The 12,500-nt window shown below is 38.8% G+C and overlaps 1 protein-coding gene across 5 annotated transcripts in view; it reads left to right on the top strand.

Annotated features, from left to right (window-relative positions):
- LOC137992637 (alpha- and gamma-adaptin-binding protein p34-like) overlaps positions 1 to 12,500 on the top strand; it is a 76,517-nt gene that overhangs the window by 46,570 nt on the left and 17,447 nt on the right. For 2 of the 5 annotated variants that reach the window (XM_068838086.1, XM_068838091.1), the window contains 4 exons: positions 5,091 to 5,171; positions 5,821 to 5,949; positions 8,599 to 8,706; positions 10,324 to 10,373. In XM_068838086.1, the coding sequence (XP_068694187.1) occupies positions 5,091 to 5,171; positions 5,821 to 5,949; positions 8,599 to 8,706; positions 10,324 to 10,373 (368 nt within the window). Of the gene's footprint in view, positions 1 to 5,090; positions 5,172 to 5,820; positions 5,950 to 8,598; positions 8,707 to 10,323; positions 10,414 to 10,909 lie in introns of all 5 variants that reach the window. The other 3 variants (XM_068838087.1, XM_068838088.1, XM_068838089.1) reach the window with 3 other exon arrangements.

Here is a 12,500-nt window from a genome sequence, read left to right as displayed (position 1 = left end):
CCGAAGGCGAAAATTCCTTCGATTACCAATTTATTTTAGGAAAAAAAACTTTTTATTTGCAAAAATCCATCGGTTGATCAATATAAAGCTAAATTCGAGAGCTAATCAATGCCCATTATGACGTTAATTGCTACGAAGGCCTTTAATTCTGCGCGGCTTACTCAATGAAAACGGCAATGCGTTCGGGGATTTTGAGAGTTTTTGACAGGCATACCTACTCGTTTCATTTACCATTACTTCCCATAGATCATCTCCTATGAAAACTAATCAAGTGAAGCTATGATCTTCGCAGTTATGAACGCAATTTTTACGATTGCGTAGAGAAGCCTGAAAAATTCAGGACTTCAACAGGGTTTGAACCCGTGACCTCGCGATTCCGGTGCGACGCTCTGACCAGCTGAGCTATGAAGCCACTGACGTTGGGAGGTGGTCATTTGTGCTGGTCATAGCTCAGCTGGTCAGAGCGTCCCACCGGAATCGCGAGGTCACGGGTTCAAACCCTGTTGAAGTCCTGAATTTTTCAGGCTTCTCTGCGCAATTGCAAAAATTGCGTTCATAACTGCGAAGATCATAGCTTCACTTGATTTCATATACCATTTCATCATTTATGAAAACTAAGAAAAATATTTAATTCATTACGATTATCTAAAACGAAATAAAGAGCAGTAGCTGCCACGAAATCTGGAATTTTAATATTATCGAGCTGATCATTCCAGCGAGCTTCTTGTTTATCATCGGTCGCTTGGTTTTCACCGTTTTCTTCGTCACTTTTAAAGCCATCTAAATCAAAATTGTTGTCTCTAGTATCCTCTCCCCTTACAGGAAAACCATAAAAGATCCCTTAGATCCCTAGATCCTCCGAATCCGAAAAAACTAGACCCTCCGTTAGGGTACACTGGGTTGCCTATGGTACGTGCAGCGTTCCAGGCACTTTTTTTCAAGTTGGGGGGTCATTAAGACCATTTATTATATGGCTTGTGTTTGTAGCCGATATAACGGCACTCTGATTGGCTAATTGTGACTGAATTGTAGGGCATTATTCTCCCGTAATGCCCACGGGCCGATTACGGACTTGCAAAAACAAAGCAAAAGGTAATTAAAAAACCATATATTAATAAACTACTTACTAACCGAGCTAGCTCAAGCCGTACTGGGGAATATTGGCCCTGTCACGAGCTCGGGCCAATATTCCCCAGTACGGCCCTCGCGCTCGGTTAGTAAGAAGTTATTAACGGGTCACCCAGAAGTCATACCGGCAGAGGCACTTTGGCTCACAGGTCCTCACACATTCGTACAACGAAACAGATCCTTTTCTGAGGTTAGAAACCTGGCTACCGGCCTATTTACTCTTTTTCCTACCTTCCCAACCGCGAGAAAACCGCGGTAAATCAGCCATCGCCAAGAAATATTTAAAGTTAGGGGGAAAAATACATCATTTTAAAGCTAAGTAAATAAGCTTTCAAACAGCATATAACGTATTTACAGACAACTGAAACATTTTATAAAAGCGAAAGTTGAACGAAAAAATTTAAGAAAAATAAAAGTAAAATTATGTTTTCCAGGCAAAATTTGGTCATTTTAGCGTTGATTACGAATTTTTGGATGCAAAACTAAAATTTTCTCCAATTTATCTGCTCATCAATTCGACCGAAAACTGATGAGGTACGAGTATTTTTAGATTTTTAGGAATAATCGGATTAGCGATCAATGCGTAATGTGATAATGCTATAAAAGTGTCAAATTTGCGACCCGTTGCTAATGGCAACGGAAGGGATCGTATTACGAATAATTAACCTCTGTTTGCCAAAAACCACCCAAATAACCGATTTTTCGACGGAAAATTCATCCCAGAGGATAAAACTATTCACTGGACATGTAATAAAGGTAAATATGTTCGAGCGAAAGCGAAAACAAGCGAATATTTTGAGGGAAAACACAATTATGTGAGATCAAAGGAACATGTGGTGAAGACACGCAATTGCATCGCTATGAAAATAATCTTACCTTTTCAGCAATTTTAACGCTTGAAATTCCATCCAATCCACCTGGTCTAGTCTTTGAATTCACTATTATCGCTGCCCTACGAATCTTCAGTGTTCTACATAACACTGCATAACAGCACACTTGGTAAAAGACGGCTCGACGGGCGACAGATTGTTGTCGAAGTCCATTACTCGTCGGTTTTAAGATTCCACCGCCTGTCTTGTTCAGTATTCATTTGCCTTGCCATTATTGAGCTTCATAAGGGTATATTTTGTTCAAAGATCCACTAAAATGCCATTCGCGTTAGATGACTTTTAACGCCATTGCCGGTTAAGTTTAATCGTTCTACTGTGTCCAGCAGAGAAATCTACGCATTTCCCACTACCCTCTCGATCCTAAGAAAATACGCGCAGAAGGCTCTATGCACAAAGACACCACTTAGCAGGGGAGTGACAGGCAAGACTTTTACCGACACGGAAAAAACAAAAGAAAAGAAAAACACCCAACAAATGCTACCCTTTTTCCGATTGGGATTGCCATACTGGCAACCCAGTAAAAAGCATGAATATCTCCATCGTTTGATGCGTTATCAGGCGCATCGGCTGTTGTCTTCGTGTAATTTGATCGCGCGATCGGAAGGGCAAAAAGCCAGCCCTTGTGGGGTCTCTTATCAGCTGTCAAGATATGCTCACAAGATGTTAAATGATTGGTCAATTATCCTACTAAATCTCCATAACAACAAAACATTAAGATTTACTAAGAGGGACTGGGTAGAGGCCTAAGATCAACTCTGATCAAGATGCCATTTTGTACGGCCGGTTTAGGTATTTCAGTGGTCATCGCGCGCGGCCGGTTACGGCCGGTTTAGGTGTCAATGGGTTCCGTGACATAACATTCCGTAATGGTGATGTATGACTCGACAGACTTCACCTACTTACCGATCGACGGCAAAGTTGAAATTAATGATGAAATGGTATATGAAATGAATCATATGAACTGCGGATATGAAATCAAGTGAAGCTATGATCTTCGCAGTTACGCACGCAATTTTTACAATTGCGTAAAGAAGCCTGAAAAATTCAGGACTTCAACGGGGTTTGAACCCGTGACCTCGCGATTCCGGTGCGACGCTCTAACCAACTGAGCTATGAAGCCACTGATGTTGGAAGCTGGTCATTTGTGGGTTCTAATGGTCCCGTGAGGAATGAATCAATGATGAAATGGTATATGAAATGAATCATATGAACTGCGGATATGAAATCAAGTGAAGCTATGATCTTCGCAGTTACGCACGCAATTTTTACAATTGCGTAAAGAAGCCTGAAAAATTCAGGACTTCAACGGGGTTTGAACCCGTGACCTCGCGATTCCGGTGCGACGCTCTAACCAACTGAGCTATGAAGCCACTGATGTTGGGAGCTGGTCATTTGTGGGTTCTAATGGTCCCGTGAGGAATGAATCAATGATGAAATGGTATATGAAATGAATCATATGAACTGCGGATATGAAATCAAGTGAAGCTATGATCTTCGCAGTTACGCACGCAATTTTTACAATTGCTTAAAGAAGCCTGAAAAATTCAGGACTTCAACGGGGTTTTATCATAGCTTCACTTGATTTCATATCCGCAGTTCATATGATTCATTTCATATACCATTTCATCATTGATTCATTCCTCACGGGACCATTAGAACCCACAAATGACCAGCTCCCAACATCAGTGGCTTCATAGCTCAGTTGGTTAGAGCGTCGCACCGGAATCGCGAGGTCACGGGTTCAAACCCCGTTGAAGTCCTGAATTTTTCAGGCTTCTTTACGCAATTGTAAAAATTGCGTGCGTAACTGCGAAGATCATAGCTTCACTTGATTTCATATCCGCAGTTCATATGATTCATTTCATATACCATTTCATCATTGATTCATTCCTCACGGGACCATTAGAACCCACAAATGACCAGCTCCCAACATCAGTGGCTTCATAGCTCAGTTGGTTAGAGCGTCGCACCGGAATCGCGAGGTCACGGGTTCAAACCCCGTTGAAGTCCTGAATTTTTCAGGCTTCTTTACGCAATTGTAAAAATTGCGTGCGTAACTGCGAAGATCATAGCTTCACTTGAAAGTTGAAATTATGTAACACTTTCGTTCAAATCGCCCTACAATGCAACGCGGCCTCTTATGGTATGTCATGTACGTATCAATGATGTTTACAATGTGGGCAAGTATCGCTAGCCAACGCTAAAACAGTGGACAAAAGCCATATTAGTAGTATAAGTGCTGTTCGAGGTATCGTTATGAACTGCCTTTAACTCTAGTGAGTGATTTATAGTGATTTACTAATTTTTATCATTTATCCTAAATGAGTATCCCACCATGCACACTGTAGAACCAGATCAAGGAACGTTATGGTTTTAATTGCTTTCCAAGGTTACTTGCGCAAGTTTCTGGTCACATCATCCCCTCCCAAATACACCAATAAGTTTACCAATGTTATTCAGTGTAGCCTGAGTATCTGGTTTTCCAGAAGGGAGAAAGAAAGAATGGGAGACAGAGGATTCCACCCCTCTGCCCCCTTGCAGCATGACATCATGTCTGAAAATTTCAGGCAATGCCAATTACTTCTGGTTTTGCAACCACTCCCACTGCCATTTGTAAGCTTCAGCATGCATTATTAGATGATTCGAAAGAAAAGAATGTAAAAGTGAAAGGTACAGTACATGATAGCTTCTCCACAATCACATGATGTAGAAAGGTGCAGAGTACACCGTGAGTGATCTTGAAACAGAGACAATTAAACAGCAAAGCACCAAAACATGGATGCAAATGTACCACTTCAACAGATCAAGGAACTAAACCGTCATCAAAAAGATCTCGTTTCTGACACCAGAGCCAAAATGAAGAGAATGATACAATTAATGCCATAAAAATTGCATGTGAGTCATGTACTTACATGTGCACAAAGTAGGGTAAATGACATCTTACCCCATTGGTCAGTGGTCATCAAAACCGTTAAGTTATTGTTTTTGTTATTGGTCTGGTCTATAAAGTCTTTAAAGGACCAATTAAGAAACCCTATGGTACACCATGTTAATCTTGCTTCATCATCGTAGATTATTTTGGTGAAAAGACAGGAATTGCACGAGTAATTGAAGCCCTTCAGTGTGCAGAATGGCCTAACATGAAAATGAAAGGTATTGTGTCAGTGGCAGTCCACTTTTATTTCTCCAACTTTCTTTCCTTCATGAAGTATTTTATATATGTACATAATACTTGTTCTTGACATTATTATTGTTCTTGCCCCCAGTGTTCCTTCTATTCCGTGGTAAGCATATAAGTAAAGAATGTCAGTGTTCCCAAAACTACAGTGCAGATTCACACAACATGTTAGTAATAATGATTATTTTCCTTTGAGCATTAATGAAGGGTGAGAGCCCCAATAATACACAAGGTGAATGTCATAGAAAAAGGTGACAGGATTGGAGGGAAGAAAAACTGGATGCCTTGTATTGTTGCAGTTCAAGTGCATTTCTAACTTGAAATCATAAATCGTTGAAAAGGGAAGCAACCTGTCAACTGTTCCTAAAATTCGTTTCAGTCTCAAACAACCCTAAATTTTAATGTGTAAGTTATTTTATCAACATACAGTATATTAATTAAACCACCTTGATTTTTGCTTCCTCTTTATATAAAAGTCTGTTGGTTAGTATTCCCTCTCGACTCTGGAGAACAACTTACGTTATTCATGTACTTAATAGATATCTTTATCCTTCCTTTCTGAAACATGCACACCTGTTCTGGCTACCAGACACACTGACTACTTGTAATAATCTTTCTTCGTAGAGAGTCCTCGTTTGAAAGTCTCAACATATTTAACTGGGAATCATGGGACTGCTGACGTCTCAATCAGAGCAGGCTCAGCTCAACTCGGTAGCGACACTAGCAAGTTAAGTGATACATCAAAGACACCAGGTGAGTCGTTCTTTTTCATTGGCAAGGGAATCTCATTATAATTCTACAGAAGGTCTGAGAGTCTGATGAGATGTCATTAAAGTAAACACAAAGGAATGGAAGCTAGAAGTCAAGACATTTTTCCTTCTACATTGTCCTGTCCTTCATGAAATTGGCAACACCTCAATCCATGAGCCCTAATTTTTAGTACACTCTCATTGCATAATTTCACAAAGTTAATTCGCACACAAAAGTCATTGTATTGGGCTGTGGAATTTACAATAGCTCCTACATACAGTTCTTAATTAATTATGAACTATTTTAAAAAGATGTTGGATTTTAAGCGGAGATGATCCCTTTCTTTGTTTTATCTTTTTTGTTTGGCGTTTTTTCTTCGCCTTATGCGTTTGCCATTTTTTTGAGAAAGAATGGAAGAAATGACATATGGATTGATGCTACTTTGGTTTTAAGAACATTGCATGATTATAACTTTCAAAGTTGCGATTTCAAGATGTCACATTTCATTTCTCGTGCAACTTAATTCGTCATGCTTCAAAGGAACTTGGACAGAATTTATGTACTTAAAGCTTTCAATCATTGGTGGTACTGCAGGTTGTTGGTGATGATTGTTGAATTATCGCAAGCTATTGTTTTATTGGTTTGGCAAGCATGTTCTGACAAGGCAGAGTTTTCATACTGCTTTTTGGAGCTATTAAACATGTTGTGTACCAATCTGTCATTTATTTTGACCCCCATTTATGACACGTTATAGAATAAATCAGTTTGTTGTTCCCTGGATACAGAATCCTTAAAGTGGTACTATGATCAAAAAATCATTTGCTTTTTTTCTTCAGATTTTGAAAGCGTGTTTGCTTAACACCTAACTGGCAAAATTTTGAGCTTTGAGTTTTATCCAAAGGCTGTTTATTTTGAGTGTGAGTTTTGGATTTCACGGTCCGCCATTACTCACGTTCAAAACTGGCCGATTGGACCTCAGCGGGTTGGATCTAGAGAAAATGACGTCATTTATTCACTAGCTTAAAATTTCAGCGTGTAAACGCAATTTATTACATATGCAAAACACGGGTTTAAAAGTCTGAAAGCCCGAAACTCCCGTGCTGCATATTAATTCGGCCGCGTACACACGCATTGCATTCTTAAACTAGTGAGTCTTTGACGTCATTTTTTCCTCGACCCAGCTCTCTCAAGATTTTAACGTTAGCAATGGCGGACCAATAAATAAGAAAATTCCAGTTAAAATAAACAGGTGTCTTTTTAAAATCAGAACTTAAAACTTGGATCAGTTCGTGTTTAGTTAACATAGTTTTGAAATCCAAAGAAAAAAAAGAATTGTTTGTTTGGTCGTAGTACCACTTTAAAGGTTTGGCAAGAAAGGACAGGTGTTTAGGCAGTTTCTCTTGAAGGGTATAGTAACTCAATTTATGGGATTACAGGGAAAAAGCCTTTAACTCTCCATGTTTCGCATCAGTTCCTGGAGTTTTCCTTACTCCCCTGGCCTCACCGCGAAATAATTGCTTTGCTTTGACCATCAACAACTACTGAGCTGTTGTATGAAAAGCAAGGGGGGCCTGTTGGTAGCCTGTGTACAGACCGCCCCTCCCCTCAAAAAAAAATCGGAGAGGAACGGTCTGTGATTTACCGTTGATAATCGTGTTCCATACCACGTGATTTTTCCTGGAATGTGTGGAAATGATTTGATTGGTTATTACCCATCGATCATTACATCATTGAAACAACGAGTTTTGATTGGCTTTTATTTTTATTTCTCCACATCAACACCGTGAGAACCACCGTTCGTGGTTCGTTCGTGTGTACTTTGAGCACGGTACAAAATACGAGTAAAAATCTTTTTGATTGTCAAAGAGGTTTTTCTTTTAAAGTACGAGCGGAATTGTTATCTATGGAGTTTAAAGTGGAAATCGATTCGACGTACATTTGTAGGAATTGTCATCGCAAAAGAAACGAAAGCGCTCTTCACGAGGTGAATATAGCACTATTCAAAAGATTGTCCACTCGAAAACGTCTCCCGCTATTCCTTACCAGTCAATGCAATCCCAACCAGCCTCGCCATTCTCAAGTACAATCTACAAAGCGTGATGCCATGGAAGATTTGAGAATGTACACACCGAGGAAAATAACAGCTCATCAGCAACGATCTGTGCTGTTTTGAAGATCAGAGCCGTACCTGGTTGGAAGACTTGCAAATACATCCTTTCCTTTAAAGAGTGCTTCTGTGCTATAAAGCCAAGGTATGTTAAAACTATCGGAGACGCTCTTCGATGCACGTTTGAAATCTACCTCATTGACCACCATTTTGAGAATTTAGCTCCAAACGAAATATGAGCCACGCAAATTTTGGTCAGCGTAGATTACTAAATAATGCATGCAAAATTATTCCGGAACACGATTACTAACGGTAAATCACAGACCGTTCCTCTCCAATTTTTTTTTTTGAGGGGGGGGTCTGTACACAGGCTAGTCTGTTGGCTGCTTTCTTTACCATAAGTTTGGTATAGAAACTGGTGTAAAAAGTTTAACAGGGTAATAAACTTGAATCACAACTACAGTAAATTATCAACAGAACAGGTTTAGAAGACTGCAACCCTGTACATTGAAAACTATACTGGTAATTTATTGATCTCTTGTTAGTATTTCCCTTGCCAAGTGATGACCTTGAATTACCCAGTGGCTCAGCCAGTGATGGCAATGAAATTGAATCATTTGAGGATCTATTTCAGAATTTAGGACTTATGAAAGGTTAGAAGTAAGAATGCAGCTCCTGGTTTAATTTCGCTGTCAGAAACTGTTAAAGGTGCTCTTTGGCAAAATGTTACAGTAGCTAGAATAAAGCTGTCACATCAAGGGTTTCTCTTAAAGACCCGGACTTGTCAATTATGCTGTACTTGAGAGTAAGGGTGCTGTTTTGCTGATGCTAAACAATTTAGAATTTTATGATTTTCATCAAACTCCATGTATTTGGCATTGATAGTTTTACGTGTTGAAAATGGCTCTTTCCTCATTGTGGAAATTCAATACATATCAGTGAACATGCATGGATACGACTGTGTATTTGTTCATTCAAAGTAAAGTTCTTATAATGCAAGAGGATGTGAGATAGGAAAGAAGACCCTCTGAAGCTGGTTCAGTTTGTGTCCCATGTTTGTGTCACATACACGTTAATCCACAGTTTTTTAGACAACATAGTGAACAGACAAAACAACGAAACCTCAAGGCATAGCAGCCATGAAAGATCAGACTTAATATCAATTTAAAATGAAACTGTACATGATACAGGTAATTTCCCCCTTATGTTGTGGAACGGATGACATTTTGCAAGAACATCCAGCGACAAAGTCGCCTTTGAGTACCCTTATCTACCATGCATTACCTAAGGTGCATTGAACACATAAATGAAAATCATGACGACCAGTATTACAAATGTTGAAAGAAACAACAAATTAAGTTAAAAGTACCTGTACTTGCAAACATGCATTGTTCTCTGCTATTATTATCAATAGTTACAGTATATTGCATTCTCAGTAGGCCACGTCCGAAAAAAATATGTATGTTATTCACCGGCCGGGAGCTCCGTATTGGGAAAAACTGTGCCCAAGGTCTTGATGGCCATACTCGAGACAGAGGGCACAGTTTTTCCCAATAGGGACTGACCAAGGCTGGTGAAAAACATCTTTATTTATTTCGAAATTCTATTTTTAGAAGGTAGGAGAAACTATTAAGAAAAGCTGGAAAAGGCATGTTTTTATTTTACACATTGTTGGGTAATAAAATTCGCTTTTAATGTGATAGCTTTCGTCAGAATCCATTGTTTTTTTTTGATGAGAAAGTTGAACAATAACACTGCTCTATTGCAAAAAACAATTAAGACAAATTGAAACTTTGCTCTTTCAAGTCGCAACTTCACTCTGCGCTTAGCGTAGTTGGTTACCATGACCGTGGTCAGGAGATAGGAAAATACTGCCCGCTCCCGGAACCAACCAGATTGCAGGCTTCTCAGGATACCGCCCGCTCACGATCAAAGAAATAAATAAACCGTAATAATCTTTGTTTGTCCAAATTTTGCATAAGCATTGTTTTTGTAGAGAAACTGGAAACAATGCTTATGAAAAATTTGGAGGGACAAACAAAGAGTATTATGGGAATTTGGAAAGTGGCCTATTGTTTTGTTATGTTTTGGTATTCTAAGCAAACAGGGACTTTTTACACCAACAACATTCACTGGGGATTGGAAAAATGGGGGTAAATATCGTTCTAAGGGGTGGGGTAAGAGGGGGGGGGGGTTGGCAAAGCGAAATGGAAACTGTAACTCTAAAATGACTTAAAACTCGCTTTAACTTGTTTTCTTTTCCCTCCCAGAACGAGCATCGTGCCTCCCTTCCAAAGAAAGAAAAGACTATGCAGAGAAAGTAAGAACATCCAGTTTTCTTGTTCCCCAGCTTTAGCCAAGTATCCTTTTACTGTTTTTTCCCTTGGAAATTTCAAAGGAATTTGGTTATTTTTGGTTATGATTATGTTGGTCAAATCAGATGCCTCTCAAGTATATGTACCGGTATCTCCAGTGTTGTTATAAACTGCTTCTACCGTTGCTTCGCACCTAATCATTCTGATATTCTACCAACACAATTTAGTAAAAATTGTTCCCTTGTTTAGAATAGCATGTGATGTAACATATGTCGGTTATCAGTCAAAATACCTCAAGTGGCCTCTTTCCCGATAGGGACACGTGAAGAATCAACAACGTCATTGAAACATTACATGGTGACTACTACTTTTACTTACTTGCAGAAGTTTAACAGCATTACATTTTTGCCTAGTCTATTGTTGTTATGATGTCATATACATGTAGCGGGGTATCATTGCTTAACCTTGGACAAAAATATCAATTTTGACAGTAATGCTTTGGTTTCGTTTGAGTTAACACTTAACTGGTTTTCATAAAAAGGTCATTAAAATGATGGTTTTAACAATTTGGCAGAAGAACTTGTGGAATATGTGCGTACGGCTGAAATGATCTGAAAGTAACAGTGTCACAGTGTGACAAGTTAAAGTGATTTAAACTACATGAAAAAGCAATTACCAAAAAGCGTGATTTAAACTAAATGTAACTAGTGATGATTCCAAGTTCGAGTGAGGATTAACACTACTGTGGAGTTTTTATTTAACAGTTATTCCATCAGAGATCAACCCTAGTATTGGAATTGGGCCCACACTAGGACAGAGAAAAACTCTGACCAGGGTGGGATTTGAACCCAGGACCTTCGGATTTTGATCACTGTTGCTCTTCCGACTGAGCTACAAGGCCAGAACGGGAGCAGTCAGTAGAGCAACAGACCTCAAGATTATCAAGATTATCAAACTAATCTTTCATGTGCACTTTATAGTTCGTCAATTTACCTTTACGAGGTTGCTTTGTTCTTGTTGGCCTCTAAAGTTCATGGCAGTCACCTATGGAAGGGGCTCAGGTTTGAGTCTCCTCTAGGTCCACCTATTATTTCACAAAGCGTTTTCCTTTCTAAAAAGTAACTAATCATAGACTTGGAATAGTTGGTTATTGATATCAATCAATACTTATTGATAGTAAGTGATTCTAAAGAGCTAATAACCTTTTTTTTATTTAAGGTAAAAAACAAGAAACCTCTGCCAAAAGTAATTCTCGAAAATAAGGCTTAAAACGCTTCAAGGCTTAAAACGCATTAAAAAGCGTATTTTCGGATTTCGATCTGTGCTGTTTTGACTGTGCGACCTGTTATATCAAAGTCCTGGGCTAATGACGTAGTAGGAGTGACTCACCTCACATTCACTCGTTATACTACTGTGACAGTAAGTGACAGTATAAGTTCTCTTTTGTATTAAAAGATAATGTTTGAAACGAAGTTGCACTCTACGATTATTTCAGTACAAACAAAGCAACATCTTACTCCTGCTACGTCACAGGTTCCAGTCCCCCTTCGAGCTCAATTAAGGATATGGAATCCTCAAATAATATTTGAAAAGAAATTGTCAATGTACCATTAAACTTTTCTTCTAAAAGGTAAAAAATAGGTGATAGGCACTTTAACCAATCAAGAAAAACATTGCATTTTTCAGGGATAATGGAAGACCTGAAAGCAATATGAACATCAGAGAACATTCACAAAACATTTTAAGGTTCCAACAGGTTGTTTGCTTTCGATTCATTAACAACATCTATGATCCATTAACCCTTTGCCTCCTAAGAGATACACTTAAAGATTTTAACTCGATCAAACACCAGATAAATTTACTCATCAATGAAGAACCTATGAGTAGCAAAGGGTTAAATAGTGCAGCGTTATAATTTTTTCAAGATTATTAAAATACTGGGCCGTGTACTATGGGATTTTGGAGAGGTCCATTTATTTTGCCACTGTCATTGGTTATTGTGATGTGTCACACACTCTTCTCAACTTAATACCGATTTAGAAGATAACATGTCAATACATATACATATTCTTTATCTCACCTCAAAATTCAGAGTAGCTAATATAAGCTAATGTCTTCTAGACCACAATGCA

The sequence above is a fragment of the Montipora foliosa genome, chromosome 2 (genome assembly GCF_036669935.1).
Source record: "Montipora foliosa isolate CH-2021 chromosome 2, ASM3666993v2, whole genome shotgun sequence".
Classification (NCBI taxonomy): Eukaryota; Metazoa; Cnidaria; class Anthozoa; order Scleractinia; family Acroporidae; genus Montipora; species Montipora foliosa.
This window is presented reverse-complemented; position numbering and strand designations above follow the sequence as displayed.